General features: G+C 38.2%; 1 protein-coding gene across 10 annotated transcripts in view; it reads right to left on the reverse strand.

Moving 5' to 3' along the window:
* MEF2A (myocyte enhancer factor 2A) overlaps positions 1 to 26,110 on the reverse strand; it is a 186,407-nt gene that overhangs the window by 63,609 nt on the left and 96,688 nt on the right. For all 10 annotated transcript variants that reach the window (XM_018065834.1, XM_018065836.1, XM_018065827.1 and 7 more), the window contains 1 exon segment: positions 10,160 to 10,363. In XM_018065834.1, the coding sequence (XP_017921323.1) occupies positions 10,160 to 10,363 (204 nt within the window).

A 26,110-nucleotide genomic window follows, 5' to 3' on the forward strand; every position in this document is an offset into this window, starting at 1 on the left:
CGTTACTATAGCTATAACATTAGTCTCAATATATTGTAATACAAAGCTTCTCATCTTGCTATTCTTCAGAGTATCTTCTCATCCCCTTAATTTCCCTATATATTTAAGGATCAGTTTTTGAATTCTTGAAAAAATTAATTTGTTGGGATCTTGACTGGCATTTGCTTGACTCTATATGGATTATTCATGTAGCATGGACATATTAAAACTTTTGTTCATAATAATAGGATACTCTGTTAAGTCAACCCTGCATTCCTGGGATAAATCCAACTTACAATGTATGAATTAGAACACAGCCTAAATCCCCAATTTAATCCTACTTCCCCTTTCAAACCAAGTGGAATAGCATCATATAAATCTCAACATAGCTAAAAATCTATCATAATTAAGAGATGAGGTAACAGTCTATTTCTATAAACTTCTTTTTAAAAGTTAATTATCTGTTTCCAGCTTATCATTCTTACAATTATTTGACCACTTGGACTTTTAAATACCTTTAACAGCTGTCCAATGACCACAGGACAAATGTCAAATGTCACAGCCTGGAATACAAGATGTTCCATCAACTATACCCAATTTGTTTTTCCTTTATTACTCCTCTACACAAACTCTCCATTCAACAGAAATTCTGTGTATGATGTGAAACAGATAATGATTTTTTTCTATGTGCATACCCAAAATCATTCAGTAACTAATATATCCAAGAAATGCTAGTTACAATACTAATTATATTTGAACTGTTATTAAGAAAATATCAAATGATAGGATTTGAGAATTCTAATATCACTTCTCACAAAACAGCTAAATATCCACCTAAAATCTTACTTTCTACTGTCCTACGGAACATAACTGGTAGGTTTTACTCTTCAAAGTAACAGAGCAATTTTTAAAAACTTAATGAGCTATACAAATGTGGAAAACAGCAATAACAATATTCTAATTACTTAATACTATGAGATAATTCTGTATGAACACTGGTGGCATAAAGAAGCAAGCAAAAATTTTAAATTCCTGTACAAATACTAGCTGATATTTCTAAGTTTTCTTCATAGAACATAAATATTTTTGAGGTTAAGACTGATTCTAGAAATAAGTCAAGTCCAGGAATTGCCACAAAATAACTAACCAGTTATATGCAAGAAAATTTGTAAAGTAGCAAAATCTTTCAGAAAAAGATTCTCTGTTGAATTATAAGAGGTAAATTCCAATATGAATAATCAAGCATTCATACATTCATGAAGACTCAAGCATATAGCTTATTTACCAACATTATTCACTAACATTTTCAAAACAGTACTAAAAGTTTACTTTCTGGTACTTTAGTGCTAATGAACTAAAATAAGAACTACTAGAAATATTATTTGAATAAATAAATATAATAATCACATACCAGTGTGCTAGAACAGCCTTAGGATACATAAGGATTAAAGCATACATTACAGGTATGAATCAACCCTTCAAACAAAAACCTAGATAATTATAATGTATGTGCATATTATCATTCAAAATTGTTTATATAAGCAGTTTACACTACCATTGGAATTGTTTATAGGTACAACACTGATAGCACAATTGTAAATTAAAAAGTACAGTTATGACTATCTATGCCAAGAAAACGTCTCGCTTTCTTTAGACTATAGATTCCAAAACTGAGTTCCTCTCAGGACTGAGCTACAAAAATAACTTCAAAATATTAGGTTGGTGCAAATGTAATTGTGGTTTGAACTGTGAATTTTAAATCATTATAACTAGCCTCAAATATACCTTTATTAATCAAAATAGGTACCATTATAATCAACACATTTTTGCCAATGAGAATTAAGTTTGCTTATTCCTGTAACATAAAAATCTGTGCTTTGGGATTCAATGAACTCTTAGAAAGCATCTTCTGCCTTCTGCTGGTCGTGGAAGTGTTTTCCCTATAAAAAGTTGTCAAGATGCTTGAAGAAGTGGTAGTCAGCTGGCGAGAAGTCAGGTGACTATGGTCGATGAGCTAAGACTTCGCAGTCCTATTCATTCGACTTCTGCAGTGCTGGTTGTGCAATGCGTGGTGGAGCGCTGCTGTGGAGAACTGCGCTGTTTCTGTTAGCCAATGCCAGCTGAGGTGTTGCAGTTTTCTGTGGATCCCCGTGATCTGCTGAGCATACTTCTCAGATGTAATGGTTTTGCTGGGATTCAGAAAGGTGCAGTGGATCACATGGGCAGCAGACCACCCAACAGTGACCACGACCTTTTCTGGTGCAACTCTGGCTTTGGGAAGTGTTTTGGAGCTTCTTCTCAGTCCAACCACTGAACTAGTCATCACTTTCCATCGCACCTCACAATCCAATTGAGAAATGGTTCACTGTTGTTGCACAGAATAAGATGACATTTCAAAACGACCATTTTTTTAAATTTTCAGTCAGCTCATGAGGTACCCACTTATTGAGCTTTTTCACCTTTCAAATTTGTTTCAAATGCCAAACGACAGTAAAATGGTCGAGTTCTTAGGTAACTTCCCCCATGATCCTCTCAAGTGGTCACTGCCAACTTTCAATAGCTGGCCACTATGCTCCTCATCTTTAAAGCTACTGTCTCTTTTGCAAAACTTCCTGAACCATCACTGCACTGTATGCTCATTAGCAGTTCCTAGGCCAAATGCATTGTTGATGTTGTGAGTGGTCTCCAGTGCTTTATGACCCATTTTGAACTCAAAATAAGAAAATTCTTTCAATTTGCTTTTTTTCTAACATCATTTCCCTAATCTAAAATACACAGGAAATAAGTCATTAGTAAAAAATATATATAAAGTAAGAAATGTGTATTAAAATGATATATAACAAAACCACATTTAAGAATGTATTCCAATATCAAATGGCAAATTTCAACACGACAAAACCACAGTTGCTTGTGCACCAATAAATATATAGTTATCCTCTTAATTTTAAATGAATTGAATGGCCAGTTTTTTTTTAATTGAATGTATTAGCTATCTTTATATAAAAGAACTGAAATATCACTTAAGACTATAGATATATCTTGCTTTTCAGGCATACCCATATCATTGTTGAATATGGTAAGCACTCTACATCTTTTGCTCTAAACAGGCTTCCAGCTCTAATAGTAATATAATGTTTATATGCTGAATGGTTAATATTTGGTCGGAAACATCAGTATCTTAGAATTCTAAGTGCCTTGAATCCATACTGAAATGTATCCAACAAAGGGACTTCTGAGGTAAGATAATAAAATAGCCACACATAATCCTATTAGGGAAACAGAGAAACATGTCCAGTTATCACCATATTCCTAGTGTCCAGTACAACGTCTCATATACAGTATGATAAACATCAGTTCGATAAATTTAAAAATGAAGAAATAATGCAGTACGTCCAATACTTTTACCCTTTTCACTTCTCTTCAACGCCTTTCAAAAAAATTATAAAGCAATTCTAACAATTTACAGCTTGGGAAATGCAAGACTCAGTAAAACTCAGGTAGCTTTATTAGGCTCTTTCAACAGGTACCCATATCTTCAGAAGGAAGTCAAGGGTATTTATTATACATCTGTTTGGGATCTGGTTTACTTCTCGCGTTTTAGCTATCTCCACTCTTCACACTGCTGCTGCTGCTGCTTAGTCGCTTCAGTCGTGTCCGACTCTGTGCGACCCCATAGACGGCAGCCCACCAGGCTCCTCTGTCCCTGGGATTCTCCAGGCAAGAATACTGGAGTGGGTTGCCACTTCCTTCTCCAAACTCTTCACACTACACTACAGCTATCCTTAGCTGATTTTTAACTGTGTAAAATAAGCATGCTATGCTTCATTTCCTACTTTTCACATAAGCTATCCCACCCCATCTACCTTTCTTCTGATTCTAACCCCCTCTCTCTTTCCAACCCTACCCTTTAAAGGACTCAGGTGATGATGTCGCCTCTAGAGGGAGCTTTTTTTGACCACCCTTCTCCCAATTCTCTGTACCCTCCTTCCCTCCTTGGTCAAAAATCTGGTCAATGTACTGAAGAACTTCCCGAGAAAAAAGAACAATTTATCTCATCATAAGTACTGAAACACTCAACCCATGACACACAGGGATATAAAAAGGATACAAAGATATTTATCAATAATCACAAGAAATACATTACAGAAATATGAGCTGTATTATGAAGTGATATATATGTATATATATATCACAACCCTTTCCACCCATGACATGAACTCCTGTTTATTTTTCAGTAACATCAATCTCTGATGGAGAAAAACCTGACTTCAAGAAAATAAAAATCACACGCAGAAATGCACAATTCCTTATAAAAAGCACGTAAATGAAAACCAATAATCGTATGATAAATAATAATATTCAAATACATAGCAAAATGAAAATAGTAAAACCAAAACTGCAGGAGCTACAGTGACTGCTGCATGAGGCGATGGCGCAGGACATGTGGGCGGAGGAGGAGGGCCGTGAGGATTGGGGGCCTCACCCTGGGCATCACCGTCCTGCTGCTTCAGGCTCTGTTAGAATAAAAGAGCAGGGCAGGGGGCTGGAGGTGGAGGAAAGCTTTGTCTTGTCTTCAGATGTTTCATTATTTTTTCCCTTTCCCTGCCGCTCCACTGCAGCCCTGTAAAACATTAGGCAAGCCTCTTAAACACTCCCTGTCTGTTCCATTCCTCATCTGTAATATGCGGAGAAAAAAACTGATGGGCTCAAAAAGACTTTTTGAGGATATAATAATACTGTCAGAAATCCTAAACATAATCGCACCTCCAGTTCTGTAGCTAGGTGATCTCAGGAGAAAAAAGTCATCCATCTTTTTTGCTCAACTGAGGAACTGGAGTCCATCTCCCCACACATCCCCACCAGATCCCCTAAATACATTCAAAGAAGCACTTGATAATCATATAGAATTAAATCAAAATGTCACCCATTAAAAATAGTTTGCAATTCACACCAATATCAGCATACTATCTTGAACTATTCTTTAGAAGGTCTTAAAAAATATGACTTATGCTTGCTCACAACTCGAAATTATTTCAGAGGAAGTCTTAGAGATAAATATATTTTAAAAGCTGGATAACCACTGCCGAGAGACTGCATGTTTAGGACAAGTTGATTCAAGTTAATAAATACCAGGATGCTTAGGTCTCATTTCAAAAGTCTCTGATGCAATAGGTCTGAGTTGGAACCTCAAAACTTTCTAACAAGTTCTCTGGTAATCTTGATGCTTCTGGTCAAGGTATCACACTTTAAGAACCACTGATTTTAAATGGCATGAATCACTGGTATGATTACTTTTGCTACCAGCTGTTTTTATTTAATAATTCATAAACACATCTTATATTGATGCCCTATCCTCCTTTCTATATTACTTCCAAATTCTGTTGTAATTTTAAAGCAGGGAAGAACTATTACGACTCAAAAAGTAGATTTTCTCTTCCTTCAGAATGCAAATTATCATTTTACTTCATTCACCACTGTGCCTCAATTTTCTCACCTGTGAAATGGGGACAATCAGATTCAATAAAATAATTTTGTTGTTGTCTTTAAGTCACTAAGTTGTGTCTGACTCTTTGTGACCCCATAGACTGCAGTGTGCCAGCTCCTTTGTCTTCCACTATCTCCCGGAGTTTGCTCAAATTTATGTCCATTGTGTTGGTGATGCTATCTAACCATCTCATCAATAAGATAATAATATCAATAAAAGCCCTTAGAAGAGTACCAGGTCATAATGAGTACATTGATAAATGTTTTATATTATTCTTATTGCAATTACCTCACTAATTTTCTGTTCATTATTGAGGAAAACTTACTCATGTTTGTCACATGTTAATACATTACTGGTATATGTATAAAATCTTATCTGTTTATGGTGAAATGCTGCAGAGCTCCGATGGATCTGGTAAACTGGGGAACAAAGGGAGGAGTTAATGTTAAAAACCCAGGTTCTAACCCACTTCTCCCATTAAACTGCTACATGACTCTAGGCAAGTCATTTAACTCTGGTCTCAACTTCTGCTTCTGAAAAAGCTTACCTTGGATATGAAGATCAAATAATATCTAATCAAGTGAAAAAAAATTTTTTAATACTATAGTATTCTGTGATGAATAAAGTACCGCTATTTGGGAACGGTTCACAAGATATTAATAAGAAAGACAATGGGCATGGCTTCTATATTTACATGCTTAAATGGCAGCACGATGATCTGAATCACCACATTAACTATTTACTGAATGTTCAATGCCACCAAGTCATTTTAAATATATTACATGGAGAAATACCTAATATTTCAAATATTACTGCAAATACTGCAAAGTGAAAGACATGTCATTACAAAGTCATCTTGGGCATTTATTGAGTAGCAGCTGCTACTTCACTTCATTCCTTTAGCATAATTTTTATTTTGATGCAGAACCATTCTATGGTCTAGGCTTTTATTGAGTTTAAATTCAATTTATACACACATGTGAATGAATAATGGCAACTAATTATACTGGTGATATTTATTTCTAGTTTCTAATACTCTAGGATATATCTAATATTCTTATAAAATTGCATAATAAAGTTCACAAATTTTTAAATCAATATCCTGAAAAGAAGATTTGGGGGTTATAACATTTTCTTTGTACCTTCGGTTAAATTACTATCTTTGATAGGACCAAACAAAATCTGCCACCTTTTTTTGTGTACATACATAAAAAGATATAATGTATATCTTGATGTTTTCTAATGAACTATACGTATTAAAGTAGTAAAACTCATTTTTTAATAAAGAATGTACCACATCATAGGTGATATATATATTCAACACTGCAAACCTTAATTTAAAATACCTAAATGCAACTTAAAATACATAAATGCTGTTGACTTTTAATAAGCTATCAAGAAAAAAATTCTTATCAACTATGATTAAAATGTTAAAACGGATTAAAATTTTGAGACTAGTTTTAAAATGTATATGAAATAAGGAAAGCAAAGATACAAACACCATTCTATATATGTGTTCCTAATACCTGTGGTTAAAAATTGAAAGGTAAATGAATGTATTATGTCCTCCTACGTTTATCATCACAATATTCAAATACCAACTACTTCTACTTTATTGTATTTATTCTACAGTGCTCCCAGAAAACATATTAGATTTAATTTCATGTGTGTCCTTATTTCGTAGACTATGTAGATGTGATCAACAGTACAGGGCACGCATCCCTCTATTCTACCCAGTACATGTCAAAAGGGCCTGTGTGTTGAATCCAATAGGATAGAAATACATCCACACAAGACTCCATTTTAACATATTTAAGATTCTGTCAAAGAATATTTTAGTAACAAGTGGGAAAGTAAAATCCTGCTAGTTTTAAAAACTATCATATGCAACAGGAAATGGGTGAATTCAGGTTAGAGGCCTTATGAAAGTTGTTCATGAAGTTTTCAGTTAGTTTCACTGTTGTTCATACTACATAAGGAAACAGTCTAAAGTAGATCACTTGTAGCTGTTCATGACTCTATTTATTGCTGATGTACTCAGCCACATGAGACAGCCAAAGAGTCCAGAACCAACTTGTCAGAAGTTTAATATAAAATCTTCAGTTGGTAAAAGTATATTTCAGTGGTTTACAGAACCATAGGTAGGGAAAAAAACTATTGTGGCTTGATTTTGAAATCTGAAAATCACTTTGTGGAGTCCCTGGCACACAGAAGTCCCTCAAAAATGTTTGTTAAATAAACAAACACAAGTCTAAATGTTTGCTTCCAATTACTATAACTGTTTGAAACAAAACTATATGTAAAAGGAAAATATACTTAAAATGATATTCTAAAAATATACTTAAGTAAGATATTTGTAAAGCACTTAGAAAGTGGCCCATAGGAAGCTCTGTATAAGTATTTGTCATTACTCTTATCCTGCTAACTTAGTCTGGTCCACAACAATCTTGGTAGCTCCATTAGTATAAAGCCATCACTACAACCAATAAAAAGAACTCAAGTTTGTATGCACTACTAGTGAGGATATAGTTGCATATCACCTTTACATGTGGAAGAAAGACTGTCTTATAATGGTAATCATCCAGTTTTATAAAGATTAACTCAGTAAGAAAGACATTGACATACAAGAAAGGTGCATTAAGTTTTATAATTTTATCCTATCGCAACAAATTAAATCCCTTATAATTCAATGTGTCTTCTGTCTTTTATTCATATGTGTCTTGTATTTATATAATTCAGAGCTTCAAAAAGAGCTACTGGTAAAATCCATGTTTGCTTATGTCTAAGAAATTCAATTGAAAAATAAATGATCAAAATGCCAACTGATAATTGAGCTGCAAATATTTTCTTTCATACCGAAGTAAACTATAATATAGGAGGAGTGCTAAAAAATGACTGGGATTTACTCTCTGACACTCACTGCTGACCACAACCTGAGATGAAGACTCAGGTAATTTGAAAATTCTGTGAGGATTAAGTCACCCTATATTCTTCATATTCTCCAAGGAAGTAAGCTTTAGTCTGTGCAAAGTACCCTCAACTTCCAGGGCCCAAGAACAAAAACTGCTGCAATGAAAGAGCAGAGTAGTTAGGGTCAAGGAAGGTGGTTGCCTTCCATTATGAAATTAGTCTGAATATCTATTTGTTTATTAAGGTCAACTCTTTTTCTTTGATTTAAGGTAGTGGAGCTTTTGGTAAGACAGAGAGTTTTTAAAATAAAGATGTCATTTTAAACTAAACACCAGGGATACCTTCTGTTTCAACGAAATCCAGTTACAAAGTCTCTTATGAAGTTTATTCAAATCAAGATCCCCTAATTTATAAAATTTTGATTCAAAATGCATTCTGATATGTAACAAGAGTCTACTAGTTTATATTGCACATAAGTAATAAGATTTACCATAAAAGCTAAATGATATAAAATAATTTACAACTGATAAAAACATAACTGTGCTAAGGAGTCCAGTTAAAAGATGTAACCGTGTAGTTTAAGTGATCAGCAAAAGCAAGATCAAAAGCTTCACAGACACTTAATAAAACAGTGACACAAATAAAACAGTGGGCACATCAAGCAACAGACGAACTGTAACTGTAGTCAGACTATTACTTTCCATTTTAAGCAACTGATTATTTAAAAAATAAGGATTTTTTCTAATAAAATTAGTGGATTTTTTTTGGCAGTCAGAATGAATCAATTACTGTCCAAAAGGAATGGTTAAGGCAGAAAAACATGGGAGATATTTAAAATGCATTTTCAGAACTATAACAATGTGTGGAGGCAAATAAATTAGATCCCTACACAATAAAGTATCTTAATTTCAATTTCTGAAATAAAACCTACGTTGGGACTACATTTCTTCTCTTATGGTTATTTCTGCTTCATTTCCCATGATTTCAGTATTTTAACCAAGGAAATCTCTAATTTATTGAAATAGTTTTCTAATATTATAAAATTAAAGACATCTTTTTATGCAGTGGGGCAAAAACCTGTTTTGAACAAAAATAAAACAAAACTTCTAAGTATAAATAAAAAGATAAAAGTAAATATGAAACTAGTATAAAATGCTATAGACATATACACAAAAACTTATCTTTTATAAGAAGATTTTTATAACAGGAAAGAATTAAAGGGAAAAGCATATTGATTCTCCTTTTTAAGGTTTTGTCCTAAAATACTTTCTGAATGGACTAAAATCATTCTAAACAACTTTTATTTTCACTAAATAGGTTGGTAGAACTATGAGATATCGAAGGAAAAGAAATTAAAAAAAAAAAAGGGACCATCCTCCTCCCAGAACTAAAGGACTATAAACAAAACAGAATAACTTCTTCCATTTCATTAGTGTTTAAAATTGTGGTTAGTCACTGAGGTAATGAAATAATTAAGACATAAAAAAACTAAAACTTCATACTGTCCAAAGTGATATAGTTTCTTATAAGATTAATTTTAAAACGCATATAAAAAGTAATCACAGATGAAATGTTAGATTATACGGATGTACACACTATATCAGCCTTGTTTATTTTTTCTTGGTGATTAGGATATGCTTATAAATGGGTCATCACATAGTAATAATTAGATCCTTCTAAGAAACAATTCATAGAAAAAATATAATAGATGTATGTTTTGGCTATAAAAAGTGATCTAATTTAATTACTATCTGCAATTCAGGCATCACTAGATGTATTTGTTACCTCAACAATATCCGAGTTGGTTCTGCTTTCATGAGGTTCATTATATTCCGTATACTTGAGAAGAACCTTGTCCATATCAGTGCTGGCATACTGAAACAGTTTGTTAGAGCTGTTGAAAATGATGAGTGCTATTTCACAGTCACAGAGCACACTAAGTTCATAGGCTTTCTTCATTAATCCAAACTTTCTCTTTGTAAAAGTGACCTAGAAAATTAAAAAACGTGTATTTTTATTAAAAGTTATTAGTAGTACTGGAATATAGGCTACCTGAAGATGAGTTCTCTTTTAATAATGAGTCTGATTTCAAAGGTGAAAAAACTTCCCAGCTTCATACTCCACGAGTTTCTTTCCCCAGTTTGCCAAAGGACTACAATTCTACATATATTTTGCACCTCCAAGGGCCTGACAGAGTAGTCTCCTGAGGAGGTTTCCTTTATCCTTGGTTGTGACTCTGGGCAAAGAACCAGAGAAGGAAACAACTAACTAGTGGCCTCTTACCACCCAGCTTCAAAAGGCATTAGAAAGTCCAAGTCCTGCCTCAAGTAGTCCATCGTGTGTGTGTGTGCTGAGTTGCTCCTGTCCAACTGTTTGCAACCCCATGGACTGTAGCCTGCCAGGCACCTCTGTCTAGGGATTTTTTGGGCAAGAATATTGGAGTGGCTCCATTCCCTTTCTCCTGAGGATCTTCCCGACCCAGGAATCGAACCGCATCTCCTGTATCTCCTGCACTGCACTGGATTATTTACCTGCTGAGCCATCAGGGAATTACTCATCACTCAGACTTTAATCCCTAAACAACAAAATACATCCGCTAATCTAAATTATCCTTCCTCTCCTTTCCAATCCCTTCTATTTCACCCATGAAAATTCACAGTCTAGATCAGCAAATTCCGCAATGTCCTCAAAGTCTTCCTTGAAAATTTCTCTAACTGAAACCTCTCACCTGAAGCCCTCTCAAATAGAGACTAATTTGTTTTTTTTCAAATACTACATGTCCTGTACTCAAGGGTCTGGAAGATATGTCCTCTTTTCCTTCCCATTCTCTCCTCCATTTTCCTTTCTTCTCTAAAAACCCCCAATGTTTTGAAGCTCAATCTATTTGCAGTGATGGAGACCTGGGTTTAACCCCTGGGTTGGGAAGATTCCCGGAAAAGGGAGAGGCTACCCACTCCAGTGTTCTGGCCTAGAGAATTTCATGGACTGTATAGTCCATGGGGTCACAAAAGTCGGACACAACTGAGAGACTTTCACTTTTCAAACTCTCCTTGTGGGGACCTCGAAGTCATTCATCCCCATGCACTGATAAGTGTCATATCTCTTTCTGAGTGAGTGAGTCAAAGTCTCTCAGTGGTGTCCAACTCTTTGCCCATTTATTCCTTTATCTTTATGCAAGTGGCTGACAATTACTGGGAACATAAATGTGCATGCACACTCAAGTCCACATCCCCCTTGTTTTTCTAAACTGATGACCATACATCTGAACTAACACTTAACATTGCCTGACATTATAACTTAGCTTATTTGTCCCAGTAGCCCATTCTGATACATAAGGATAAGAGGCTTGTGGAAGCTTCCTGATGGGAGGTACTGGCTATTGTGCAAACTGGATCTTGCTCTGATGGGCGGGGCCATGTTGAGTAAATCTTTAATCCAATTTTCTGCTGATGAGTGGGGCTGTGTTCCCTCCCTGTAGTTTGGCCTCAGGCCAAACCATGGTAGGGATAATGGCATAATGTCCACCTCCTTCAAAAGGACTTATGCCAGCATGTCACTGGCAACCAGAACTGTTATACAGAGTGCACCTGACCTCGCAGCAGATAGAATCAATCACAGAAAACTAATCAAACTGATCACATGGATCACAGTCTTGTCTAACTCAATGAAAGTATGAGCCATGCAGTATAGGGCCACCCAAGACGCATGGCTAAGAGTGAAGAGCTCTGCCAAAATGTGGTCCACTGGAGAAGGGGATGGCAAACCACTACAGCATTCTTGCCTTGAGAACCCCAAGAACAGTATGAAAAGTCAAAAAGATATAACACTGAAAGACGAACTACCCACATTGACAGGTGACCAATATGCTACTGGAGAAGAGCAAAGAAATAGTTCCAGAAGGAACAGAGTCTGAGTCAAAGTGGAGACAACACCCAGTTGTGGATGTGTCTGGTGGTAAAAGTAAAGTTCAATGTTGTAAAGCACATTGCATAGGAACCTGGAATATTAGGTCCACGAATCAAGGTAAATTGGAAGTGGTCAAACAGGAGATGGTAAAAGTGAGTATCAACATTTTAGGAATCAGTGAATTTTATGGACCAGAATGGGTGAATTTAATTCAGATGATCATTATATCTACTACTATAGGCAAGAATCCCTTAGAAGAAACGGAGTAGCCATCATAGTCAACAAAAGAGTCCAAAATGCAGTACTTGGGTGAAATCTCAAAAAATGACAGAATGATGTCTGTTTCCAAGGAAAACCATTCAATATCACAGCAATTCAAGTCTATGCCCCAACCACTAATACTGAAGAAGCTGAAGTTGAATGGCTCTATGATGACCTACAAGACCATCTAGAACTAACACCCCCAAAAGATGTCCTTTTCATCACAGGGGACTGGAATGCAAAAGCAGGAAGTCAAGAGAAACCTGGAGTAACAGGCAAATTTGGGGTTGGAGTACAAAACAAAGCAGGGCAAAGGCTAACAATTTATCAAGAGAAAGCACTGGTCATAGTGAACACCCTCATCCAACAACACAAGAGAAGACTCTACACATGGACATCACCAGATGGTCAATAACGAAATCAGATTGATTATATTCTTTGCAGCCAAAGATGGAGAAGCTCTACACAGTTAGCAAAAACAAGACTGGGAGCTCACGGGGGCTCAGGTCATGAACTCCTTATTCCCAACAATCTTGATTCCGACTTGTGCTTCATCCAGCCCAGCACTGCACAAGATGTACTCTACACATGGAGAAATATCAATAACCTCAGATATGCAGATAACAGCTCCCTTATAGAAAGCAAAGAGGAACAAAAGAGCCTCCTGATGAAACTGAAAGAGGAGAGTGAAAAAGTTGGCTTAAAACTCAACATTCAGAAAACTAAGATCATGGCATCCAGTTCCATCACTTCATGGCAAATAGATGGGGAAACAATGGAAACAGTGGCAGTCTTTATTTTCTTAGGCTCCAAAATTACTGCAGATGGTGACTGCAGCCATGAAATTAAAAGACGCATGCTCCTTGTGTTAGGGGAAGCACACTGACTGAAACCGCCCACCCTGGCCAGGCACCATAGTAACCATTTGCACGAGTTGTTTTATGACAGGAGATCCTGATAAGGAATATGGAACTAATAAACCACCACCAACCGGAAGAGTTTGGGAAAGGTCTAAGGGAGACACTGCGTGTCCGTCCACTTCCCAGAATCCCTCTCGCTAGCATCCATCTTGGCTGAGCAATGTGTGCGCCACCAGGAAAGACTCTGAATTAGAATGACTGGTCAAAGACCACCCAGAAATTAATCCCATCACCATAAAACCCGAGACTGCAAGCCCCGCGGCAGAGTAGTTCTCCCGGGTTCCTTTACCCTACTGCTCTCCACCCAGGTGCCCTTTCCCAATAAAATCTCTTGTTTTGTCAGCACATGTGTCTCCTCGGACAATTCATTTCCGAGTGTTAGACAAGAGCCCAGTTTCGGGCCCTGGAAGGGGTCCCTCTTCCTGCAACACTTGGAAGAAAAGCTATGACCAACCTAGACAGCATATTAAAAAACAGAAATTACTTTACCAACAAAGGTCCATCTAGTCAAAGCTATGGTTTTTCCAGTGGTCATGTATGGGTGTGAGAACTGGACCATAAAGCTGAGTGCCAAAGAACTGATGCTTTTGAACTGTGGTGTTGGAGAAGACTCTTGTGAGTCCCTTGGACTGCAAGGAGATACAAACAGTCCATCCTAAAGGAGATCAGTTCCCAGTGTTCATTGGAAGGACTGATGCTAAAGCTGAAACTACAATACTTTGGCCACCTGATGTGAAAATCTGACTCATTAGAAAAGACCCTGATGCTGGGAAAGAGTGAGGGCAGGAGGAGAAGAGGTGACAGAGGATGAGATGGTTGGATGGCATCATCCACTCAATGGACATGACTTTGAGCAAGCTCTGGGAGATGGTGAAGGACAGGGAAGCCTGGCATGCTGCAGATCACGGAGTCAGGAAGAGTGGGACAGGACTGAGCGACTGAATGACAACAAAGCCCATTCTCCAGGTGGAGATACTTCCTATCTTCTCTCCCTCAAATCCACTCTCCACTGATAAGTGAAGTGAAGTCACTCAGTCGTGTCCGACTCTTTGCAACCCCATGGACTGTAGCCCACCAGGCTCCTCCATCCATGGGATTCTCTAGGCAAGAGTACTGGAGTGGGGTGCCACTGCCTTCTCCAGGGGATCTTACCAACCCAGGGGATCAAACCCGGGTCTCCTGCACTGTAGGCAGATGCTTTACCATCTGAGCCACCCTGCTTCAAACCACTGAGAAAACAGAAGCAAGTAGCAACTGTCTCACTTCCCATCACTGAATCTATTTGTCCAACCGCTTCGTCTGTACGTTTCCACACTCTTCCTTCTCTGCTGGTATTAGTGACATCTCTGTTTCTAGTCTTTTCCAGATGCTGCACTCTCCTTCTTCATCATGGTTTCCTTGCTCTCTGTCAGATCAAAGGCCATAAACTTATGCTCGAGCATATTCTTTGACTTTACACTGCCTTTCCAGTCACCACCCCTTCTTCTTGCCCTTCTTTGCTCTACTTCAGAATAAAAATATTTGAAAGAAATGTCTATAGTTATCACCTCTAATTTCTCACCACCTATTCTCTCCCCATCCTACTGCAATCAGACTTCCCGTCCTCATATTCTGCTAAGACTTGCCAATATCATGACACTGACCTTCAATTTACGTGACTGAAGTCAATGATCACTTTTTTTTTCTTATCTTACCATATATCTCATTTGACAAATTTGACCACATTCTCAATCTTCATTTTCTTTTCCAATGTTTATGGCACCACACTGTCCTCGTTTTCCTCTTACTTGACTGACTTCTTCCTCTCAGCCTTTAGAGCTATACCGTCTTCCTCTGCTCAACCTTTACACACTGAAGTGCCTGTGAGCTTTAGATCAAGGATCCCTTCTCTTTACCCTCACAGTCCTTCCAGGTAATTGCATCCAGCTATCCAGCTTCATAATTTTAAAAGTAACAAATATGCTCTTTCTACAGTCTCCTCCAGTTCAGCAAATGGCACTGTCATCCATTCAAACAAAAGCAAATATCTAAGAGTTATCCTTCATCTCTCCAATCACAAAGGACTCTACCTAGTCCTTCAGTAAATTGTGTTAGCTCCACCTCTAAAACATATCCCAAATCGATCCACTTCTATCTACACCACTATACCACCCTAGGTTAAGTAACATGGTATCTCATGTGAATTATTTCTAGAATCACCTTATTAGAGTTCCTGCTTTACCTATTGCACCCTACAGTTTATTGGCCACATACCTGACAGACTGATATATTTGAATCATAAATCAAAATGTATAAGTAGGAGTTTATAGAGTTTTTCACTGCACTGAAAGTAACAGTCAAACTCATTAAGGAAACAAAATAAACGATCTGGCTTCAAACTATGTGGCCTTATTTCATCTCTCTCTCTCTCTCCCTCTCACACACTATGCTGCACTGGTGTGTACAGTGCGTGGGTTTCCCTTAACCACCAGCTACTACTCCCTATCTTAGGAACTTGCCTATTTCCCCTCTCTGTGAAACGCTCTTCACATCACATCTATTTCCTTCTCTCTCCTTTTAAAAAAAAAGAAAAATCTCTTATCATTATTTAACCTTTTTAAAAAGTCCTTAAAATACAAATACACAAATATATGACTTTATATAAATGTATATATAATGTGTTTTGCCTGCCTCCTTTTAACGCATGTTTTCAACTTGGTATTTTTCATCTCACATTTTTGTACAAGATCATATAATCATATATACATTTAGATATATATACATATAAGGGATCTTGTCAGCATTTTATGAAACTGGGACTCTTATCAATACTCTTTGACATTGTTTTGAACGGTGGTATTGGAGAAGACTCTTGAGAGTCCCTTGGACGGCAAGGAGACCCAACCAGTCAATCCTAAAGGAAATCAGTCCTGAATACTTATCGGAAGGACTAATGCTGAAGGTGAAGCTCCACTACTTTGGCCGCCTGATGTGGAGAACTGACTCCTTAGAAAAGACCCTGATGCTGGGAAAGACTGAAGGCAGGAGGAGAAGGGGATGACAGAGGATGAGATGGTTGGGTGGTATCACTGACTCGATGGAGATAAGCAAGCTCTGGGAATTGGTGATGGACAGGGAAGCCTGGCGTGCTGCAGTCCATGGGGTTGCAAAGAATCAGACACAACTGAGTGACTGAACTGAACTGATCCAATACTTTTTGTTTTCCTCATCAAGCCACACCTCACAAATGTGTAAGTCAAACAGTATAGTTCTTAGGTAGTCTTCTGAATAATTTCATAATTTTTTCATATAAATGTTACTACTCTTACAAAGTACAAAATAAAAATCTTATTTCTTTTTCTGCACATCACAACTGTAGCTCCCACTCACTACAACTAGAGAAAGCCCATGCTCAGATGTCAAAAAAAAAAAGAAAACCAACAACACAATTTTTAGATTTACTACCTGGTAATCAGCATATGTTTTTAATATTCTCCTGTATTGAATTTACTGTTGTTTCTTTGGTTGGGTAGGTAATTTTTAATCTATTTGGTGAATGCTCTACATATACTTTTGTCTGGTATACCTTTTCTCATCTCTTTCTTTCTGATATTTGGGGTGGATGAAACTGGAGGCTATTATACAGAGTGAAGTAAGCCAGAAAGAAAAACACCAATACAGTGTAATAACACATATATATGGAATTTAGAAAGATGGTAACAATAACCCTATATGCGAGACAGCAAAAGAGACACAGATGTATAGAACAGTCTTTTGGACTTTGTGGGAGAGGGTGAGGGTGGGATGGTTTGGGAGAATGGCATTGAAACATATATATTATGATATGTGAAACGAATCACCAGTCCAGGTTCAATGCATGATATAGCGTGCTTGGGGCTGGTGCACGGGGATGACCCAGAGGGATGGGATGGGGAGAGAGGTGGGATGGGGGTTCAGGATGGGGAACACATGTACACCCATGGCAGATTCATGTCAATGTATGGCAAAACCAATACAATATTGTATATTATAAAGAAATGTTAGCTAGTCAGAGTAGGGAAAAGGATTTCAAAATGGCAGTGGCTAAAAGACAAGGAAGGGAAAAGCCCGCGAAAACAGAACAAAGGAAGTTCCGAGGACCTGAGTGAAGACCTCAGGTAGAACAAACAGCACTCCTGACCAATCCCAGTTTGCGTAGGGCAGGCCCAGGGGGAGGAGAAAACATATAAAAGGAGGAGCCAAAGTGTTTTCTCTCTCTCTCCCCTCCATGTGCCTGTGCTCTTTCTCTCTCTCCCCTCCATGGGCATGCGTCCTTTCTCTCTCTCTCCCACCCCCATACCCCACGCGTGTGCTCTTTCTCTCCCTCTCTCTCCCACCCCCCCCCCCCCGCCACGTGCATGTACTCTTTCTCCCTCTCTCTCTCTCCCCCTCCCTTCCCCGTAGCTGGCACCCTCCTCCACCCTCTTTTCTTCACATCTTTGGGTTGGCATGCCCTCTCGCTTCCAGGATGGATTCTCCTGCTATCTTCTAAATAAAATAGAGTTATAACACTGATTTGTCTAAGAGCTATAACATGGTTTGTCCAAGACCCGAAAGCTGTGACACGCGGAGGTCTTTAATGTCCGTCCCTCCAAATCTTTGTTGTGGACGAGACAGAACCGACGAGCATACACTCATGTGACAGTAATTAGCCTCCAATTAAAATAAATAAATTTATATTAAAAAAGGGGGGATACCAATAAAAAAAGGTTGGTTTAACATTTGAAAATCAATTTAAATAAATAAAGAACATTTATCAAAAACAAAAAAAGAAGAAAGATTCCATTGTGTCTCCTGCCTATATTTGGACCTTGTGAACTAAATGGAAGTGATTTTCCTTTAAATAAACAGGCCCATTCACATTTATTGATGTGACTGATAATAGAGATTTCATTGATATTTTAGTACTTTAATATTAATATTTATAATTATGTATATTTCCTGTTATTTTCATCTAAATGATGTGTTTTCTTTGCTTCTTTGAGAAAAATTCAATGAGGATTAGCATTTTTGTTCTAGTGGTTATCTTTGTAGTTACAACTTTTGTAAATGCCCTTAGTCTCTGTTTTCATGTTTAATCCCTAACTATTTGCTATGTCAAATCTTGGTGAAATTTTTTAACTTCCACCTACTGCGTATAATTATCAGTACGCTTGTTCTACTTTCCTGTTTCCCCTTTTCTTTCTTACCATGTCTCGACTGCATTATTTGTTTTGTTCAAACCAAAGTAATATATAATAAATAATATATAACACATTATTCTTCCACTCTTGCCCCTATTGTTGCTTTAGGGTTATATCTATAGTTAAGTATATTAAATGTTGGTCAAGGATCTTTTTCCTTATTTCCTCAGGCATCTCTCAGCTGTATGGAGCTTATCTTCTACCAGTTCAGGTCAGTTGCTCAGTCGTGTCCGACTCTTGGTGACCCCATGAATCGCAGCACGCCAGGCCTCCCTGTCCATCACCAACTCCCGGAGTTCACTCAGATGCACGTCCATCGAGTCAGTGATGCCATCCAGCCATCTCATCCTCAGTCGTCCTCTCCTCCTCCTGCCCCCAATCCCTCCCAGCATCAGAGTCTTTTCCAATGAGTCAACTCTTCGCATGAGGTGGCCAAAGGACTGCAGCTTCAGCTTTAGCATCATTCCTTCCAAAGAAATCCCAGGATTGATCTCCTTCAGAATGGACTGGTTGGATCTCCTTGCAGTCCAAGGGATCTCAAGAGTCTTCTCCAACACCACAGTTCAAAAGCATCAATTCTTCGCTGCTCAGCCTTCTTCACAGTCCAACTCTCACATCCATACATGACCACAGGAAAAACCATAGCCTTGACTAGACGGACCTTAGTCAGCAAAGTAATGTCTCTGCTTTTCAATATACTATCTAGGTTGGTCATAACTAGATACATAATAGTAGCTCTTGAGTACAGAATTACCTGAGCTCTAGTAGGATTAACTTGAAACATCTTTGTATTTGAATACAGCTTAATTGCAAATGAAATCCTACCTTCAGATACTTTCCCCTGCATTCATTGAAAATGCTGCTCTGTTGTCTTCCTTTGTATCTTGATTTTGCAAAATTTGATGCCAGTCTAATTCTCTGTACTTACAAATTTGCTTTTGTTTTATACCAGAAGCTCTGATGATTTTTTTCTTTATCTTAAAATCTATGGAGATGTAAAGAAGAGAATGGATATGTAGGGAAGGGTGGGATGAAATGGGGAGAGTAGCACTGACACATATACACTACCATCTGTAAAACAGGGAAGCAGTTGGAAGTTGCTATATAGAACAGGGAGCTCAGCTTGGTGCTCTGTGATGACCCAGACAGGTGGGATGGGGCGGGGATGGGAGGGAGTCTCAAAAGGGAGTGGATCTATGTAAACATATAGCTAATTCACTTTGTTATACAAAGGATATTAACACAACATTTGAAAGCAATTACAAAGCAAAAATAAACAAATGGGATCTAATTAAAATTAAAAGCTTCTGCACAACAAAGGAAAATATAAGCAAAGTGAAAAGACAGCCTTCTGAATGGGAGAAAATAATAGCAAATGAAGCAACTGACAAACAACTAATCTCAAAAATATACAAGCAACTTATGCAGCTCAATTCCAGAAAAATAAACGACCCAATCAAAAAATGGGCCAAAGAACTAAATAGACATTTCTCCAAAGAAGACATACAGATGGCTAACACACACATGAAAAGATGCTCAACATCACTCATTATTAGAGAAATGCAAATCAAACCCACATTGAGGTACCACTTCAAACCAGTCAGAATGGCTGCGATCCAAAAATCTGCAAGCAATAAATGCTGGAGAGGGTGTGGAGAAAAGGGAACCCTCCTACACTGTTGGTGGGAATGCAAACTAGTACAGCCACTATGGAGAACAGTGTGGAGATTCCTTAAAAAACTGCAAATAGAACTACCTTATGACCCAGCAATCCCACTGCTGGGCATACACACCGAGGAAACCAGAACTGAAAGAGACACATGTACCCCAATGTTCATCGCAGCACTGTTTATAATAGCCAGGACATGGAAACAATCTAGATGTCCATCAGCAGATGAATGGATAATAAAGCTGTGGTACATATACACAATGGAGTATTACTCAGCCGTTAAAAAGAATACATTTGAATCAGTTCTGATGAGATGGATGAAACTGGAGCCGATTATACAGAGTGAAGTAAGCCAGAAAGAAAAACACCAATACAGTATACTAACACATATATATGGAATTTAGAAAGATGGCAATGACGACCCTGTATGCAAGACAGCAAAAAAGACACAGATGTGTATAACGGACTTTTGGATTCAGAGGGAGAGGGAGAGGGTGAGATGATTTGGGAGAATGGCATTGTAACATGTATACTATCACGTAAGAATCGAATCGCCAGTTTATGTCCGATTCAGGATACAGCATGCTTGGGGCTGGTGCACGGTGATGACCCAGAGAGATGTTATGGGGAGGGAGGTGGGAGGGGGTTCATGTTTGGGAACACGTGTACACCTGTGGTGGATTCATGTAAATGTATGGCAAAACCAATACAGTATTGTAAAGTAAAATAAAGTAAAAATAAAAATTAAAAATTAAAAAAAAAGAAAGTAATTACACTCCAATAAAAAAATAAGAGAAAAAAAGAAAGGAGGATAGAAAGGAAATGTAAACAAATTAGAAGGAAATAAAACTGTCCTTATTCACAGATGACATGATCGTCCATGCAAAAAATCGCTACAAATAAATTCCTGAACTAAAAGAAAACTAATGAATCTTTTGTAATCAGATCAATTTTACAAAGATAAAGTCAGTAGCAGAATGAAAAATAAAGCTCATTCAACTACCAATAAAAAATCCTATTATCACTAGGATACGTATCAAAGTTGACCTCCACAGGTCCACCTAATCCTTGCTGCTACTGTTAAGTCACTTTAGTCGTGTCCGACTCTGTGCGACCCCATAGACGGCAGCCCACCAGGCTCCCTCGTTCCTGGGATTCTCCAGGCAAGAACACACTGGAGTGGGTTGCCATTTCCTTCTCCAATGCATGAAAGTGAAAAGTGAACGTAAAGTCGCTCAGTCGTGTCTGACTCTTAGTGACCCCATGGACTGCAGCCTACCAGGCTCCTCCATCCATGGGATTTTCCAGGCAGGAGTACTGGAGTAGGGAGCCATTGCCTTCTCCAACCTAATCCTTGGAATCTTATTTACGAAAACTTTAATTATGTATCAGTTCTATGGTTTCTTTTTCTTTTATACATAAGTTGGATCTTCTTTATCTCCCTTTCAACCATTTTCTCTCAAACCCTTTGACATTACTTATTTTCATTCATTTAGCTGTTCCTGCCTGCCTTCAATTAATATTAAAGATTCATTTGAGTATATATTCCTTGGCCACTTTGTAATTTAGCCTTTGTTTTAATATTATTTTATCTCTTTTTTCTTTCAATTGACTTAATCAGCTTAATCACTTTGTTTCATCCATGATTTCTTAAAAAAATTCATTTCTATCCTTAGTATTCAAAATTCTGAATCTTGATTTTTGTCTGTAACACTCCTAACTACTTGTCTAAGGAAATTCATTTCAGCATGGATAGTCATCAGCAGTTTTTTTTCCCCACTGCTTCACTGTTTGGGGAACAATCTTGTCACATGAATAGCTATAAATATCATTTTCTTTTCTTTATAACAATTTATAGGAGATGAAAGTAAAAGATGAGAGTGAAAAAGTTGGTTTAAAACTCAACATTCAGAAAACTAAGATCGTGGCATCTGGTCCCATCACTTCATGGCAAATAGATGGGGAATCACAGTGAGAGACTTTATTTTGGGGGGCTCCAAAATCACTGCAAATGATGACTGCAGCAATGAAATTAAAAGACGCTTGCTCTTTAGAAGAAAAGCTATGACCAACCTAGACGGCATATTAAAAAGCAGAGACATTACTTTGTCAACAAAGGCCCATCTAGTTAAAGCTATGGGTTTTCCAGTAGTCATGTATGGATGTGAGAGTTGGACTATAAAGAAAGCTGAGCGCTGAAGAAATGATGCTTTTGAATTGTGGTATTGGAGAAGACTCTTGAGAGTTCTTTGGACTGCAAGGAGATCCAATCAGTCCATCATAAAGAAAATCAGTCCTGAATATTCATTGGAAAGACTGACGCTGAAACTCCAATATTTTGGCCACCTGATCCAAAGAACTGACTCACTGGAAAAGACCTTGATGCTGGGAAAGATTGAAGGTGGGAGGAAAAGGGGATGACAGAAGATGAGATGGTTGGATGGCATCACCGACTGGATGGACATGAATTTGAGAAGGATCCAGGAGTTGGTGATGGACAGGGAGGCCTGGCATGCTGCAGTCCATGGGGTCACAAAGAGTTGGACATGACTGAGTGACTGAACTGAACTCAACTGATATAGAAGATTGCCTGCATCAATGAATTTCTACAGAAAGAATTAGCAGCACTTAGTGGGTAGTGATTGAAAATATTCTTAGTTCAAGAGCACCTCTCCTTTTAAAGCAGTTAAGTATGGTTTCTTTAATGAAAGGCTTTTGGGGGGAGTGCTGGCAGTGGGGAAAAGAGTTTTGTGTCCTTTAATTAAAATAATTTTGCATATACTTTTGTCTTGAAGGATGTGTGTGCGTGTATCTTCTTTCATTTCCATTTATCTAACATTTTCCAAAAAGTACCTCTGCCTTCCTTTTGGCCCTCTTTTCCCTGAAACAGCTGCTTTTTGAAGACTACAGACTTGCTTGGACATATACTTTTAGTCCTTTCCTTACCTATGGTCAATTCTGATCTACAAGGAGTATTTTCCAGAATTTTTGGACTTAGTTAGAATTCCTCTTTTTGGTAGTGATTTCAAATCAGTCTTAACACAGCTACAAGGTCTCCTCTTCTCTTTTCCCACATACTTTTTCCTAATGTATGCTTCAGTTCAGTTCAGTCGCTCAGTCGTGTCCAACTCTTGGCGATTCCATGAACAGCAGCATGCCAGGACTTTCTGTCCATCACCAATTCCCGGAGTTCACCCACATCCACATCCATCGAGTCGGTGATGCCATCCAGCCATCTCATCCTCGGTTGTCCCCTTCTCCTCCTACCCTCAATTTTCCCCAGCATCAGGGTCTTTTCTAATGAGTCAGCTCTTCGCATGAGGTGGCCAAAGTACTGGAGGTTTCAGCTTCAACATCAGTCCTTCCAATGAATATTCAGGACTGATCTCCTTTAGGATGGACTAGCGGAATCTCCTTGCAGTCCAAGGGACTCTCAAGAGTCTTCTCCAACACCACAGTTCAAAAGCATCAATTCTTTGGTGCTCAGCTTTCTTTATAGTCCAACTCTCACATCCATACGTGACCACTGGGAAAACCACAGCCTTGACTGGACGGACCTTTGTTGACAAAGTACTGTCTCTGCTTTTTAATATGCTGTCTAGGTTGGTCAAAACTATCCTTCCAAGGAGTAAGCATCTTTTAATTTCATGGCTGCAGTCACCATCTGCAGTGATTTTGGAGCCCAAAAAACTAAAGTCAGCCACTGTTTCCCCATCTATGTGCCATGAAGTGATGGGACCAGATGCCATGATCTTCGTCTTCTGAACGCTGACCTTTAGGTCAATTTTTTCACTCTCCTCTTTCACTTTCATCAAGAGGCTCTTTATTCTTCTTCCCTTTTGCCATAAGGGTGGCGTCATCTGCATATCTGAGGTTATTGATTTCTCCCAGCAATCTTGATTCCAGCTTGTGCTTTCTACAGCCCAGCTTTCTCATGATGTACTCTACATATAAGTTAAATAAGCAGGATAACAATATACAGCCTTGACGTACTGCTTTTCCTATATGGAACCAGTCTGTTGTTCCATGTCCAGTTCTAACTGTTGCTTCTTGACCTACATACTGGTTTCTCAAGGGCAGGTCAGGTGGTCTGGTATTCCCATCTCTTTCAGAATTTTCTACAGTTTATTGAGATCCAGACAGTTAAAGAGTTTAACATAGTCAATGAAGCAAAAATAAATGTTTTTCTGGAACTCTCTTGCTTTTTTGTGATCTAGAGGATGTTGGCAATTTGATCTCTGGTTCCTCTGCCTTTTCTAAAACCAGCTTGAACATCTGGAAGTTCACGGTTCGTGTATTGCTAAAGCCTGGCATGGAGAATTTTAAGCATTATTTTACTAGCATGTGAGATGAGTGCAATTGTGCGGTAGTTTGAGCATTCTTTGGCATTGCCTTTCTTTGGGATTGGAATCAAAGCAGACCTCTTCCAGTCCTGTGGCCACTGCTGAGTTTTCCAAATTTGCTGGCATATTGAGTGCAGCACTTTCACAGCATCATCTTTCAGGATCTGAAATAGCTCAACTGGTATTCCATCATCTCCCCTAGCTTTGTTTGTAATGATGCTTCCTAAGGCTCACTTGACTTCACATTCCAGGATGTTTGGCTCTAGGTGAGTGATCACACCATCGTGATTATCTGGGTTGTGAAGATCTTTTATGTACAGTTCTTCTGTGTATTCTTGCCATCTCTTCTTAATATCTTCTGCTTCTGTTAGGTCCCTACCATTTCTGTCCTTTATCAAGCCCATCTTTGCATGAAATGTCTAACTCAATGAAACAAAGCCATGCCCCGCGGGGTCACCCAAGATGGCTGGGTCATGGTTGAGAGGTCTGACAGAATGTGGTCCACTGGAGAAGGGAATGGCAAACCACTTCAGTATTCTTGTCTTGAGAACCCCATGAATAGTTGAAAAGGCAAAAAGATAGGACACTGAAAGATGAACTCCCCAGGCTGGTAGGTGCCCAATATGCTACTGGAGACCAGTGGAGAAATAACTGCAGAAAGAATGAAGGGATGGAGCCAAAGCAAAAACAAGACCCACTTGTGGATGGGACTAGTGATAAAAGCAAGGTCCGATGCTGTAAAGAGCAATACTGCATAGGAACCGGGAATGTCAGGTCCATGAATCAAGGCAAATTGGAAGTGGTCAAACAGGAGATGGCAAGAATGAACATCAACATTCTAGGAATCAGTGAACTAAGATGGACTGGAATGGATGAATTTAACTCAGATGATCATTATATCTACTAATGTGGGCAGAAATCCCTTAAAAGAAATAGAGTCGCCATCATTGTCAATAAAGAGTCAAAATGCAGTACTTGGATGCAATCTCAAAAACAACATCTCTGTTTGTTTCCAAGGCAAGTCATTCAATATCACAGTAATCCAAGTCTATACTCCAACCAGTAACGTCAAGGAAGCTGAAGCTGAACAGTTCTATGAAGACCTATAAGACCTTCTAGAACTAACACTCCAAAAAGATGTCCTTTTCATTATAGGGGACTGGAATGTAAAAACAGAAATTCAAGAAACACCTAGAGTAACAGGCAAATTTGGCCTTGGAATACAGAATGAAGCAGGGCAAAGGCTAATAGTGTTTGGCAAGAGAACGCACTGGTCATAACAGACACCCTCTTCCAACAACACAAGAGAAGACTCTACAACCATCACCAGATGGTTGACACCGAAATCAGACTGGTTATATGCCTTGCAGCCAAAGATGGAGAAGCTCTATACAGTCAGCAAAAACAAGACCGGGACCTGACTGTGGCTCAGATCA

This window comes from Capra hircus, chromosome 21, assembly GCF_001704415.2.
Source record: "Capra hircus breed San Clemente chromosome 21, ASM170441v1, whole genome shotgun sequence".
Lineage (NCBI taxonomy): Eukaryota > Metazoa > Chordata > Mammalia > Artiodactyla > Bovidae > Capra > Capra hircus.